Source organism: Lupinus angustifolius, chromosome LG18 (assembly GCF_001865875.1).
Source record: "Lupinus angustifolius cultivar Tanjil chromosome LG18, LupAngTanjil_v1.0, whole genome shotgun sequence".
Classification (NCBI taxonomy): domain Eukaryota; kingdom Viridiplantae; phylum Streptophyta; class Magnoliopsida; order Fabales; family Fabaceae; genus Lupinus; species Lupinus angustifolius.
In genome coordinates this window covers 1370926-1386382 of record NC_032026.1, presented here as the reverse complement: position 1 = coordinate 1386382, position 15457 = coordinate 1370926, and the positions used below count along the sequence as shown (strand labels likewise).

At 26.5% G+C, this 15457-nt stretch overlaps 1 protein-coding gene across 1 annotated transcript; it reads left to right on the top strand.

The window, feature by feature from the left end:
* Nucleotides 7241–12514, top strand: LOC109332189 (UDP-glucose 4-epimerase GEPI48). The gene is made up of 9 exons (XM_019567078.1): nt 7241–7498; nt 8891–8940; nt 9278–9413; nt 9715–9816; nt 9981–10208; nt 10294–10372; nt 10533–10615; nt 11093–11184; nt 12145–12514. The coding sequence occupies exons 1-9, from the start codon at nt 7313–7315 to the stop codon at nt 12239–12241; spliced, it is 1053 nt and encodes a 350-aa protein (XP_019422623.1). The 5' UTR covers nt 7241–7312; the 3' UTR covers nt 12242–12514.

The window sequence follows — 15457 nt, the reverse complement described above, 5'->3', positions numbered from 1 at the left end:
CTTCATCATTGTAGATTTGTTCTTATTTTATAAATATGTTGTTTAAAGTGTATTTTTATTGATTTTTTCATTCATTAACCTAATATGATGGTTTCTGTATCCCGTTACTCAATCTTCATCATTGTAGATTTGTTCTTCTTTTGTAAATATGTTGTTTAAAGTGCATTTTTATTGATTTTCTCATTCATTTGTTTGCTTTTAGATATGTTCTTATTTTCTAGATATTTTAATTGATGTTTTGTTTATTATGTATGTGTATTCTTATTTTTTCTTTGGTTTGTTTATATTGTATATATGGTACGATTGATTTCATTATTTTATAGATTTGTTCTTCCAATAATCTTCTTCCTTAGTATATGATTTACAAGGATTTCATCCTTAACAATGATCAAATCCTCAATAACTATGTTATGTACCTGATCTCCATTTATATATACATACACACATTTAGTTACAAATTATAATATTGTATTGTTTGTTTGTTGTTATGAATTTATTTATCTTCTCATCTTATCTCATTTTATCATCTTATCTCTTCATTTGCAGTTTGATTATCCCTTAAAACATATCTACGTGTTAGTGTTATGTCTATGTGTCCCTATTTTACTAAAATCTTCAATTTTAATCTCCTTTGCCTAATAAATGAATTTCATTATTTTTTCTCACATGATATTTATTAAAATATTTTTTCCTGTGTGGTTATTTATTAAAATACAAATTGGTCATATTCTTTGTTTCGACATTTGCAGAAAAGAAACCTCACTTCCTATAATACAACGATTAGATATTATATTCATTATCTGAGTTTAGAATAATAGTTCTTTAATTTTATTATGTGTTTGTTCATTTACATTCGAAATTATTTTTTTTCACTATCTGAATGTGTCAACCTTATATTAGTAAGAATAATCTTGAATTTTTTTTTATTCTCATCATAAATAATTTGGCATGTTTAATTGTTGAATATGTATATTTTATCTAATTAATCATAGTAAATATGATCATCATATCAGTCATAACCACCAAAAACACATCATATCAGTCATAACCACCAAAGACAATTTAATTTCATTTATATTCTACTATATAAGTAATAAATTTATGGAATATTAATATTTAATTTCATTTATATTATGTTTTGTTTGAATTTATGGATGAGTGACAAAAATATAATATAAATTTGCAAAATTATAGCTAATAAATTTGTGGAATGTTAATTGAGTAATAATTACTCATTAATATCTTTGAATGTATTAAATGAGTAATATTAATTGATAGTTACACTTTAGAAACTGAAATTATTAGGCATAATTGTCTTTGAATGAATTTTACTCTATTATCTAAAAACTAAATAATTGTCCTCCGCAATTATTTTTGTTATTTGATTTTTTTATTGTGTTATTTTATTGAATTTATCTTTAATATGATGTAATAATGAAAATATTAAAGAAATTTCATTTGATTATGATAATTTATTGATTTGATTTATATTTTGATTAAATTATTTATGATTCGCTAATTTTAAGCAATGCTCATTATAGATATAAATTTTCATAATTGTAAATAATAAATTTGCGATATATATTTAGATTCTATTTTGTTTGAATTTATGGATTAATTACAAAATCTGAATTTATGGATCAATTTATATTTATATGTAATTTGTCATGATTCATTAAACTCAATGACAAACGTGATTAATTGAGCATATTACATAATTATTTTAACATTGAAAATTTAATGCATATTTATAATTATACTGATAAAGAAATAATTAAATAATAATATCACAAAGAAACATAAAGTTCAACATTTTTCAGTCAGTTACAAAAATGATATTATTCACAATTAATCAATTGTTAGTTACATTTTAGAAGCCAAAATTATTAGGCATGATTGTTTTTTAATATCTTTTATTTCGTTATCTAAAAATTAAATAATTGTTCTCAAAATTATTTTTGTGATTTGATTTTTCATTGCGTTTTTGATTAATTTCTATTTAATCTTTAATAGGATGTGACAATCAAAATATTAAAGCAATTTGATTTGATTGTGATAATTAATTTGTTTGATTTATATTTTCATTAAATTATTTATAATTCCCTAATTTTAAGTAATGTTTATTATTGATATAAATTTGCCGTAAATAATAAATTTCCGGAATATTAATATTTAATCCAATTTATATTCAATTTATTGTTGGAATTTATGGATCAGTTGCAAAAATGAAATATAAATATTGTGATAATTAATTTGTTTGATTTATATTTTCATTAAATTATTTATAATTCCCTAATTTTAAGTAATGTTTATTATTGATATAAATTTGCCGTAAATAATAAATTTCCGGAATATTAATATTTAATCCAATTTATATTCAATTTATTGTTGGAATTTATGGATCAGTTGCAAAAATGAAATATAAATTTGCAGTATTATATTTAATGAATTTATGGAATATTAATTGAGTAATATCTACTCATTAATGTTTTACATCATTTCTGACAATTTGTTTATATTTGGATTCATTAATCTATAATTTATTCTGATTTATTGAATTGCATACCGTGCATGATTAATTGAGCATATTACACAATTATTTAATATTAGAAGCTTAATGCACAATTATAATTATATTGATAAATCAATAATTATATTTTCACTGTTATAGATCAATATAAAAACTCAAATTTTATGGATCAATTATAAAAATGACATTATACACAATTAATCAATGAAGTTAAACCATTAAATATAATAAGATGATGTTACAACAAATTAACTCTATAATGTATGTGATTTATTTAAAAATAAAAGGAATATGATTACCTATGCAATATTAAAATATAATGTTACTATAGCAATATTAAAATAATAATAATAATATGAATCATAAAATATTGTTTGTAGCTATTTTAGAGTCAAACAATAATATTTATTTTTATACTAATCTTATTTTAGAATCAAATAATAATGAAATTATAAATTTATTGATGATTTTCTTTATTAATAGGATACTACTAACTATATCATGTTATGTATGTGTAAAAAATAATGTTGGGAAAGTCGAGCAAGATGTTAAACTAGAAGAGGTCACATATTAAGTTTATCCGATTTAACCAGTTAAACCGTATGGTCTGGCCGTATGATTTTATATATAATTAATAATTTTTAATAATATGAATGCACTGGTAACGTATATGGTTTTAACCATGCGAATGCACGAGCAAGTCATTAAAAATATAAAAATATAAAAGAATACTTTTATAAAAAGAGTACTTTTATATTTTTATTATAAAATTGATTTTTAATGACTTGTTTTCAAATTTATTTTATGTGTGATACTAATTTGAAAACAAGTGATTAAAAATCAATTTTATAATAAAAATATAAAATTACTCTTTTTATAAAAAAATAAACAAATTTACATAAAGAATAAAGTGCAAGAATAGAATCTTAAACTATACCAATTTATTTTTTAAATTAAGTTGACTATTCAAAAGTAGATTTTGGGTTGGCTTAAATTGGTGAAGAAAAATTTAAAAATAATTGAACCAAATCAATTCAAATATGATTAACTTAGATTTAACTTAATTCAAAACCAAAGGAAACCTAATAATAATTTAGGGAGCTTGTTGATTATACTTAAACATGGCTAATCAAATTAAAAAATTATATTGTTTTTGTGCTATTGGTCTTTGTTTGCGCTTCAAACAAAGTATGTATACTACCATGTTTATAAGTTATTAAGTTTACTAGAAATTACTGAACATTCACGAAACCATTACTTAATACACTTGCTCAACAACACACGCTAGTTCATTATAGAAATCGTTAAAACTTTTAAGAAATAAATGAATTAAATGTTTATGTATTATATGTGTAAACAAAACTTTATGAGGTTAATATATTATATATAAGTTATGGGTATGAGTTAATGATAATATTATAAGCAAATAATAAATTATGAGTTGATAATATAAAAATATATTTAAGTCTTAATAAAGTGGTGAGTTAGTACTTAGTAAAGTGATTGTCAAATTTAGTTTTCGAAGATATGCATTACGTTACGTAAGAGCCCCTTTTGGCTTTTGATAACAAATGCACTCAACTTTGAAATGCCAATAAGATAGAGTTAAGAAGATAGTGGAGTAATGTAAAATATATTACTAGAATAATCTATCATCATATCCTATCATGAGATCATAGGAGATTCTGGATTTCAACTAATATGAGATATTTCCTTAATTATACCTAAAGTATGTACTTCTCATCATATGTTAATTGGGTACAGGAGTAGATGATTCGGCTAGGACATTACTCATCAAAAAGGAGCGAACCTGTAAATATGTGATACCAGATTTGAGGGAAGATTATTAAGTTTATTTATGTGTGAAGTCTCATATTTGATATAATAAGATGAATGAGAAAATTTATAAGTTCATGGTACCACTAACTTAATGTTTTTGTTCAAGATGTGATTTTGGTTCAAGACGTGGTATATCATTCACATGTATTTCTTTTAGAATGTAATATCTATATATTATCAGTATAAAAATTTATTACCAATCAATACAACATCAACTATTCATTTGTATTACTTTTTTGAAGAGTCATTCTATATTAAATATGAATAATAGATAATATAGTGACAGTATATAAACTCGAATGGTCAATACATAATTTTTTTTCTTTTCCTTTAATTGAATAATTGATAATAATTTTAATACATAAATTATTATAGAAGATTAGTTGACAATATAAAAACTCTTAATATATAGAAGAAAAACTTTTTTGGTCGATTGAATTTAAGAAAATGAATAATTGAGATTGAATGTAACTTAAGTTGGATGTAAATAGATATCTCATCATATATTATATATTTCTCATTATAAAAAGGCACTTCAAAATTGGATTTGAGGATTTAAATATTTAACATATGTAAAAGGCAAAAACAAATAGAACACCAGCATCTACTATAGGGTGTAAGTGTCATTAACGTAGTTTTTATTACCAGCCATTAAACAAATAAAAATGTCCTAAAAAAGATATAGAAATTATAAGAAAATGACTGTAAGTGGGTTGTGAGTAAAGTCAGCAGAGAAAATCAGAAGCTAACACACTGGAAATACACGTGGGTGATCTGTTGTTTCCATATATGATAATAAATACAAAATATAATCATAATATTCGCCAAAAGAAAAACTAGAAACTTTATAAAAAGACAAAAAAAACATCAATTTTATTCCAATAAATAAAATTGCAAGAAAAGAGTTGGAAGTAGTCTATTTTGCTTATGAGTTCGAGTGAAATTATATAAATTATCTTTCAGTTTTCTATACATACATAAACACTCTGATTTATATACTTTCATTAAAGCATCTCCAATAACAAACAACAGTTTCATTCTTATTTGTGTCTCACATATTATTTTATAATTTTTTACAATTCACCATAAAATAAAAACAACATCTATTTTTCCAATAATAGCAAACATCATTCTTATTCTTATTTGGGTCTTGCAGTATATCCTGCACTTTTGTATTTTACAATAAATATAACAACTTATTAAAAATAATTACTTATTTATTTATTAATAAATTAAAAAGCACTATAAAATAAATATTTATTTATAATTTTTTGTTGTAAATTATAAAAATAAAATAAGTGGACACAAATAAATAAAACAAAATATTGCATTAAATAAAATACATGAAATAAATACAATAGAAATAACAACATGGTAAATTAAAAGAAAAACCATTGTGGATGCTCTTACATTCATCACATATGTATAAGAAATAAGTGTAATATTTATAAAAAAAAAGTGATAAATACAATTAAATTAAATAAAACATTGTATATCATGGAGACTAGTCTAACTAATATACAAGTCAATATATCTTCATTATTTTTTGTTACAAAATACATCAACAATTCTAAAGATATATTGTTTAAATCACTCTTACAATATATTGTATGGACCAAAAAAAGATATATTGACTCGTATATTATTTGGATTTGTCTCCACAATATATCATATTTTATTTAACTTAATTACATTCATCGCCATTTTTGTTTAAAAATTGAATTTATTTCTCCTGCAGTGGTAGTTAGTGTAATGTATATATATAAATTGGGGGTTTTTGTATGTGTAAAAAAGAGGAGTGATTCATGTATTTTTGCTAAAACTCATGAAATGTCAGTGTAATTTACTCTATTTTTATTACAAAGGGTATTCTCATCTTGTTAAGTAATGAATTCTCGAGTTTAACACTATGTTTTTTAGTTTTCCACATGTATCCTCGCACTAGAGACAATCTTGTCCGAGTCAGGAACATCAACAGGTATGTGGGGCTAACTCTCCCAGCGGACATTTTTTCCATCCACAAGACTCGAACCTGAGACATTGTTTAAGGGGAATTAAACATGTAACATTATGTTTGATTTAGAACAGAAAATTTGAAGAAAAAAAGTTAAGAAAAGAAAATTTAAGAGGAGAAAACATTGTGAGCAAAACATTTATCATTGTATTACTTTTTTTGAAAAGTTAATGATAATAAAACATGAACAATGAATGATGTAACAATAGTGTATAAATACATATACTATCAATGTGTACATTTCTATATCTTTCCACTTACATTCCTCCCGATATTGGTGAGAAAATATAAAAATATGGGTCCCACCATTTTTTTCTTTCTTCTCATCTTTTAAATGCAAAACATTATTTTCCTTCTCCTTTCTTTCCTCTTCTCTTCAACCCAATGAAACATAACTGGTGACATGTCTAACTAATGTGACTTTTACTAGGTAATATACTTTTAGCATGTTTTTACAAAAACATTTTATATTTCTTATGGAACATTTATTGTTTTTTTTTATCTATTTGCATTTACTAAAAGTGATGACTATTTCTATTTTCTGTTTTTTTGTTATTGATATATCAATTAATGAAAAATATTAATTAAAAGTATGTTCTAATTTTAAAAATTAACAAAAAATATATCAATTTTTCCCTTCTTTACGGAATATTTAATATTTTTCTTATTAGAAGTTTTGACTACATTTATATTTTCTTGTTATTATTATTTAGATTATCATATACAGAACAATATTAAAAAAACAATTTTATTGAGATATAAGATATAATTAAAGAATATTATCATAGTTTATGAGACGTGTCACAAAATTCTCTTCCTCTCTCTATAAATACCAAACTTCATTACCTCTTTCTTCTATCTTCAACATTTCACGCATTCACTATTTATTACACACTCTTCTTCCTCTTCAAACTTTTTTCAATTCAATTATGTCACCGAAAACTGTTTTGGTTACCGGCGGAGCCGGTTACATCGGCAGCCACACCGTCCTTCAACTCCTCCTCGGCGGTTACAACGCCGTCGTCGTCGATAACCTTGACAATTCTTCTGAAGTTGCTATCCAGAGAGTCAAGGAACTTGCCGGAGAATTCAAAGCCAATCTTTCCTTTTATAAGGTGTGCCGGAGAATTCAAAGCCGATCTTTATTATGAAATACAATTGTGACATGACTTTCAATTCTGTGTTTCTTTTTCTCTTCGTTTAAAATTAACTCGTAAAGAAACCTTTTTTCGTCTTAATAATTTTTGGTGTTGGTAAGATTTGGGTTTAATAATTGTCTTAATATGTGTCTGTTTTGATTTGAATATGATTAGTTTAATGTTTTATAATGAATAATTTGATACCCATGTTTAAAAATTAGAGAAAATAGGATATGATGTTGTTGTATTGCTTTTTAGACATGTTTTAAATGAAGTTTTACCATAATATTTATTTTTAAGACATGTAATTGATTCATTCAATTATGAAATTGTGAAGAGTGTAATATTCTATATAAAAGTTTTATAATCATTAACTGATATTTATTAAGGATTTAACATATATACATCGAGAATGAGAGAGTAAATGTTTTTACATTGTCAGGAAATCATTTATTATTAATATATTAATTATTATTGACTCTAAAAAATAAAAAATAGTAATACAAACTAGACTTTATTATAATTGTGCATACATTTTAGGGAAAGCGGTGGATTTAACGGATATAATTTATTCTTTTTGTCACCATCTATTGTGAAATAATATACATGGTGAATTGATAATGTTTTTTTATTTGATGTAAATTAATTTAAGTTATGAAGGAGTTCCGTTATTTCAATATTAATTTTTTACGCAAGTACAAATGAACATACTTATCTCTATCTCTCGTGACATAAGCTTTTTCATAAAATATATGAAGACCAAAATATATTAGACACCCTATTGAGGTACAAATTCTTTATATCAATAACCCCCTCTATTCATCATTTACTCATTAAGCTTCAGACACCAATCTCTTGTGCAATACTTTATGGCAAATTAAAGGATCTAATGGTGGGCCCCACCTAGAACAGGACCACCTTTGCACACTAATTTTGTCACTACATAATTTTGTCACTACATATGACTTTAGGGGATGTAAAATAAGATCTGATATCCCAAATCATGTTTTGCAGCAATGATAATGAAACAATAATAATAATAAATGTTTAAATTTTTTAATTAATATGACATGTTTTTAGTAGTACGAAACAAGATTTGAGACAAAATTTGGTATACTCTGTTCACTGATGTGTATCAATCAGTTCCCTTTCTGTAATGGGGTCCAATATTGCTGAATTGCTTTATAAGATGGCTAATTTGATTTGCAATTTAGAAATATATTTTGAGTGTTGCTTTGTATCTAGTGTGCATATCTTAGTTATAAAGATTCTAAGAGTGGTAAAAGTACTGCAGTTATTTAATTTTCATTTTGTTGCCTACATGAAGTTATGGTGATGATTGTTTTCACTTTGTTTTTATTATTGCAGTTAGACCTTAGGGACAGAGCTGCACTTGAGAAAGTTTTTGCTTCTACAAAGTAAGGATTATGCATAAAGTTCTGTAGTAAAAGAATAAGAAAAAATGATTTATTCCTTTGCTTCATGTTCTCTTAAACTTTTATTTAATCACTAATCTTAAAAGTCAGAGTAAAGAGTTAATTGTGTGTACCTATGTGGTCCCTGAAAAATTGAAAAATCGTTTTTAAAAGTATTAAATGTGGGTTGAACTGATTTTTGTTAACATTTTTACAATCTCTGACAGAGACTATTTTGACTCAGATTCACGATCATTGAGTACTAGTTTGGATTTTTTTTTCGGAAAATTGGTACACGCGAAAAGTTATATTTTTTCTCATATGTTACCCTGCCCTCTAGGTTTGATGCTGTGATACATTTTGCTGGGCTGAAAGCAGTTGGTGAAAGTGTGCAGAAACCACTTCTCTACTATGACAACAACTTGATTGGTACAATCATTCTCTTTGAAGTAATGGCTGCTCATGGATGCAAAAAGGTAAATTCATTTTACTTTTAATGTTCCTGTATTGGCTTCAACTACATTAGAGGAATATCATTAATTTGTTCTTATACATTTAGTAGTGTTAGTAGGTCAAGCCACAAGTTTCAATTTGTGAAAAAAATCAATAGAGGGTACATAATTAAGCTATTTTAAGTAAAGTCTAGATCTTTCTTCTTTTTGTCCCCTGAAAGTTATTACTACTACCTTGAAATGTCTTACATGGTTGTATATTATTATACTTTCTTTAAGCTGCAATCTGGTTATTTAACTGATTATATTTCTTGAATGATTTCAGCTTGTGTTCTCATCTTCAGCAACTGTATATGGTTGGCCGAAGGAGGTTCCATGTACCGAAGAGTTCCCTTTGTCGGCAGCAAACCCATATGGACGAACCAAGGTATGACTAAGAAACTTTGAAGTGTATTTGTTGGATAGTGAAACACAAAGATGATCTTAGCATTGAAAAAGAGTTGCCTTTGATTTTAATTTGTTTTGTCCTTGAATATAGGGATGTACAAAATAATGTGTTTGATATTATTGATAGTAATGTTTCTCTTTCAGCTTATCATTGAAGAAATTTGTCGCGACATCTACCATGGAGAATCGGAATGGAAAATAATATTGTTGAGATATTTCAACCCTGTTGGTGCACATCCTAGTGGTTCAATTGGCGAGGATCCTCGAGGAATTCCAAACAATCTCATGCCATTTGTTCAGCAAGTAGCAGTTGGCAGACGCCCGGCACTGACAATTTTCGGAACTGATTATAATACAAGTGATGGCACTGGAGTATGTTCTCACCGATTCCGACTTGTTTAGCTGTGTTACTGGAATTTTCATTAGTCCAGAGGATCTAACATGATTAATTTCGCAGGTTCGAGATTACATTCATGTTGTTGATTTAGCAGATGGGCACATTGCTGCATTAAATAAACTAGATGATCCTAAAATAGGTATTGTTCAGATTGATCATTTTCGCCAAATAATTTACCCAGTGTGTTTGTGAACTGATGCTCGATTCCTCTAAGCCAATGTTTTATTTTCCGGGAAGAAGCCATGGATTTTCTTGTTGTGTAATGTTATTGTGGTAAATTTTGTGTTCTGGGTATACAGGATGCGAGGTTTATAACTTGGGAACAGGAAAGGGAACTTCAGTTTTGGAGATGGTAAAAGCTTTTGAGCAGGCCTCTGGAAAGGTAACAGACTAATGTTGTTATAATATAACCTCTGCTATCAATTTTCATGCCATTTTGAAATGCAAATTGTTGTCACTTTCATTCTGTTTCTATACCCTTTTGTACATGCATATCGAATTTTGATAATGCAACCATTCATGTGACGGATGGAGATCTTTTATGCCACGATTTTTTTATCTCTAAAATCATGCCAACTAATAAAATTATGTAAATAAATTTTTATATCATATATCAAAAAACAATAACTCCTATTACTTGACATGAATGTTTTGCATATAGATTTGTAACATGCAAAGGAAAAGGTAAGTTGCATTCTGATAACATGCAAAGGAAAAGAAAGATATCTGAAGCAAAATGAAACTTGGTAGTTTGAAATTAATTCTTTAGGCTTCAATTTCAATTCCTTTATAGTAGTTTGTTTGGATTGAGTTATTCTTCACTGCATGATTAATGATTTGAGAATTGTCAACTATGCAGAAAATTCGACTAGTGACGGCTGGCCGGAGACCTGGAGATGCTGAAATTGTTTATGCATCAACAGAGAAAGCAGCAAGAGAGCTTAATTGGAAGTAAGTCTTGAATTGCATTATGATGTTTAACTGGTGTTAAGGATCTCCTTTCTTATATTTACTCAACATTTATGATCTTTTTTTATAACACCATAGTCTCTTCAATTTGCACCTACTATATGTTAGGAAACATTTTCATTTTATTGAAAATAAATTAACAACGAGGGTTTGTCCAGTGATGTAAGGCTCTCACTGGATCCCCATGTCTCGTACTAGGTCAAATGTTCGATTTGTGGAGTGAGAAATTAGTTCCTCGCCCTATAAGTGAGGGGATATCCTTGGTTACAGAACAAAAAATCAGCAAATTATGTGCAGATTTAAGGGTCCAAGCAAGTTTTATTTTTTGTTATAACCAGGTGTATCCTCTCACCCTATTGATAAGGAATTAATCTCTTCTAGTGCATGGCTGCCTCTCCCAACAAGTGTCTCTCCAAGAAATCAAATTTTTGACTTTTTGGTAGGGATGGCAATGAAAATCGAACCCCTGGGTATCCGCTAGAACCCGAATTTAACGGGGAAAACCTGATGTGATTGGGTTCAGGTTCGGGTTTTACCCAGATTTAACTTTCGGGTTTGGGTTTAATAGAGCAAAGACCCTAACCCGAACCCGCCACGAAGTAATGTGTTTCAATTTAAAATTGAAATTTCTATGTCCATTGTTTTTAATTTCTAATTTTACTTTATACATTATTGGATCTTCAAACATAAAAGAAATGAAATAATACAAGAGAAAATAGAAATAATCAATGATGATATTTTTATTTTCAACTCCGTTGAGTTCGGGTTCAGGTTTTGAATTTCAGGTTCGGGTTTGGATATGTGCAAGCCCGACCCCGATCCGCCCCATTGTCATTCCTACTTTTTGGCTTATGTGCGGATCAGATGAAACTTTAGAACACTAGACCAAAAACAAATTTCACTGTTAATCTTAATTTTCTCACAACTTCATTATCCATGCAGGGCAAAATATGGCATTGATGAGATGTGCAGGGATCAGTGGAATTGGGCTAGCAAAAACCCTTATGGCTATGGATCTGCAGAAGACTCAACCAATTAACATTCATAATTGTTAATAAACTATATGTTCTCTTTTAAGGGTCTTTTTATTAACCTGCCACTGCAATTCTAAGATGAGAAGAAGTACTACAGTAGTTATAATTTATAGTTAATTGGTAAATAAGTAGTGGTTTACTTTATGTAATCCAAAGATTCCTTAGGTTCTGGGCTTACATGTTATTGAATGAGGATATTCTCATGTTCTTGAAGAACATTGATGCATCCTATTTTGTAAATGTAATAATAAACCAAACATTTTTTTATTTTAGAGTAAGACTAATAAGTCCACACTAAAATTTTAGTCTGCATTATATGTATTTTTCCTTTGATTGTCATTAATCAATCCTTGAGTAAGGAAGCCATAATTTCACTATACACTGATTTTCATTAACCAAATATTTAATGCTATACCATGACTCAGGAATTCTTATACATTTTTTTTTGTGTAATGGGAGGATGGAATATCCAACATCTTAGTCTTAAGTATGAGTTATTCCATTTCAGATATCGGATACATTAGAGTTAAGCTCTCTATCTTCTTATACTGCTATTGTTTTGTCATTTCATCAATGAAACACGCCCACTTGACATCTCGTGAGGAAGATTTTCGACACAGGATTTCACATGGATATATCAATCAATTGTCGCTTCAACACTTGGTTGAGTCATTAAGCAATTGGCTCTAATACCAATGTTTAAGGATTTTCATATATGAGATATAACATTCTTCTATGAACTAAGTAAAAATAACTATATAAGTAGATTTAACACTACATTTTAACTTAAAATCTTAAGACATTAGATTTATAATTTTACCACTTATATGTTCTTCAATCTATCAACTTTTACATAATATGAAAAGAAATTCACACTTAAAATATACAACAGATAACTCTAACAAGTGAATATCTCTGGAATTCTTATACTTATGAAGGTAGCTTGGAGAATAAGTGAATAACACCTATGGTGCTGTTTTTAATAGTCGATTCAGCAAGGTCCTTAATTGTATACTTTATTGCAATAATAACAGAAACTTTGGAATGTGTTAAAAGCTAAAGTTCCTAGGGAAATGATAGTCAACAATGTACAGGTTTATTAAATTGGGTGCTGAAATTCAAATTATTTATTAGAAGAATGCGAGGAGTAAGAAATGAACTATATCCCAGTTGGTCAGAGATATTATATCATGGACTAACCAAGTCAATTAAGTCAAATATTATTGTCTCTATATACTATACACATCCCATCAAAGAATGCTACTGAAAATAATGGTAGCTACACTGTAAATTCACATATTCCAGATCTAACAAATTCTAAATTTCAATATTTATACGGTTTTAATATAAAAATTTATATATAATTAGTATATTTTTTATTATATATTTGTATTACTTATATGTAATAATTAATAATTATTAAATATGAATGATGAAACTCTTATATTATTATTAAGATATATATTTTTCTGCGGGTATATTTTAAGTATTAGTAGGGTTTGATAATGAATTGAACCAACTCAGTATTCAGTTGAAATTTGACTCATTATTTAGTTTGACAAATTTGGTTGATGAACTATGGATCAAACTTGAGTTGGAAATAGAGTTTGTTAAATAAACAAGTCGAACTTAAGTTGAATTTATATTTAGCATTGTTATATATATAAACAATGTTATATTTATATATAACTATTTCTAAAAATGAATTAATTATTTGACTTTTCCAAAAGAATCTATATGAGCTGAGCCAACAACAATTCTTGAATTTAACTGAATCGAATTGAAGCTAAAATAACTCGTATCGAATTCAAGTTAAATTTTAAGCTGAGGTAATCTTTATCGAACTGAACTAAACTAAGCTCTTGTTTAACTTGGGTGCGCTCATTTCCAACCTATATTAGTAATTCGGTGTTGTAAAGCATTTCGTATAAGCTAATGCCTTGTAAAATACACTGGCTTCTCTTTTGACTTTTTAATTAATTTCAATTATTTGATAATTGTTGTTTCTATAAAAATTTATTATGCTGCACCTTCTTACCAGTTCAATTGGTTTGTTGTGAAACTCAGCTGATTCACTTGATTGGTTTGTTATGATAACATTATTATTATTATAGTGTCATTCATCCATGTATTTGTCCAATTTAGTGAAGATTAAAATTTAATTTTTGTTGTATAATTTGTATGTTATAAAATAATATGACATTTTGTATGAATCTGAACTTGTATGGATATTTGGAAACATTTTTTTTATTTTTAAAAATAATCTAAACATTAAATCATTTTCAAATAATTTAAACATTAAAAAATATGAATTTTTTTTTTAATTTAAACATTGAAAAATATTTCCCACGTCTCCAATTCTTGAAGCAATGAGAGTATTGAAATCTAAAAGATTTCTGTACTTTTAAAAAATTAATGAAAAATTTATTGTTGAAGACTAAAAAATAGTATTTATATATATGGGGTGATATCTAGCTGTAATTAGTTTGGCATGGTAGCATTTTATTCCTTTTTTCTTAGCATAAATATAATTAGTATATAATATCCTAGTTTGTATATTTTAGATATTGTTATATTTGGTAATGTTTTTAAGAATGAAGTTTTTTAACTAATTGTATCTGTTTGAGTAAGAATTTGATCTTTTTTGAAATGTATAGTTGTTTCTCCTAATAAGTGTTTATATGAAACTTATTCTTTGGTTTTATACAATATATGAGGAATGAAGATAATCTTACATTACAAGATTAACTCCTTATTAGTACAATGTTTTTAATTAAGTGTAATATTTATGTATTGATAATACAATAGTATTATATACAACATATCATTTATCATTTTATGTGTTAAATATATTGATTTTTAAATAAAAATAATATACATGAATGATTAATTATATACTAACATGTAGAAAGTTATATTGACAATACATAATATTAATCTCTTTTTAATTTTCAAGAAAATAAAAGGATATTATTTGAATAACTTCATATAAAAAAACTAAGTTTATAGAATAAAACGAAGATTTCAAACGGATAGGTTGTCTTTAATCACACTGAAGCATGGTAAGAAAAATACAATGATTGTGGCATGGTTAATTAGACCATTCACCAACATCAAAATTAATTTTGAGTGTAATATGTATATATTGTGAGTTTAAAATTTATATATAATCAGTATATCATTTATTATTTATTTATATTATTTTTTTTGAAGAGTTAACG

What these genes read in the sequence shown, in the direction of transcription:
- LOC109332189 (XM_019567078.1), top strand. Translation starts at nt 7,313, where the DNA reads ATGTCACCGAAAACTGTTTTGGTTACCGGCGGAGCCGGTTACATCGGC. An exon ending in TTGAGCAGGCCTCTGGAAAG is followed by an intron (nt 10,616 to 11,092) that starts GTAACAGACTAA and finishes TCAACTATGCAG; the next exon opens with AAAATTCGACTAGTGACGGC. An exon ending in GCAAGAGAGCTTAATTGGAA is followed by an intron (nt 11,185 to 12,144) that starts GTAAGTCTTGAA and finishes TTATCCATGCAG; the next exon opens with GGCAAAATATGGCATTGATG.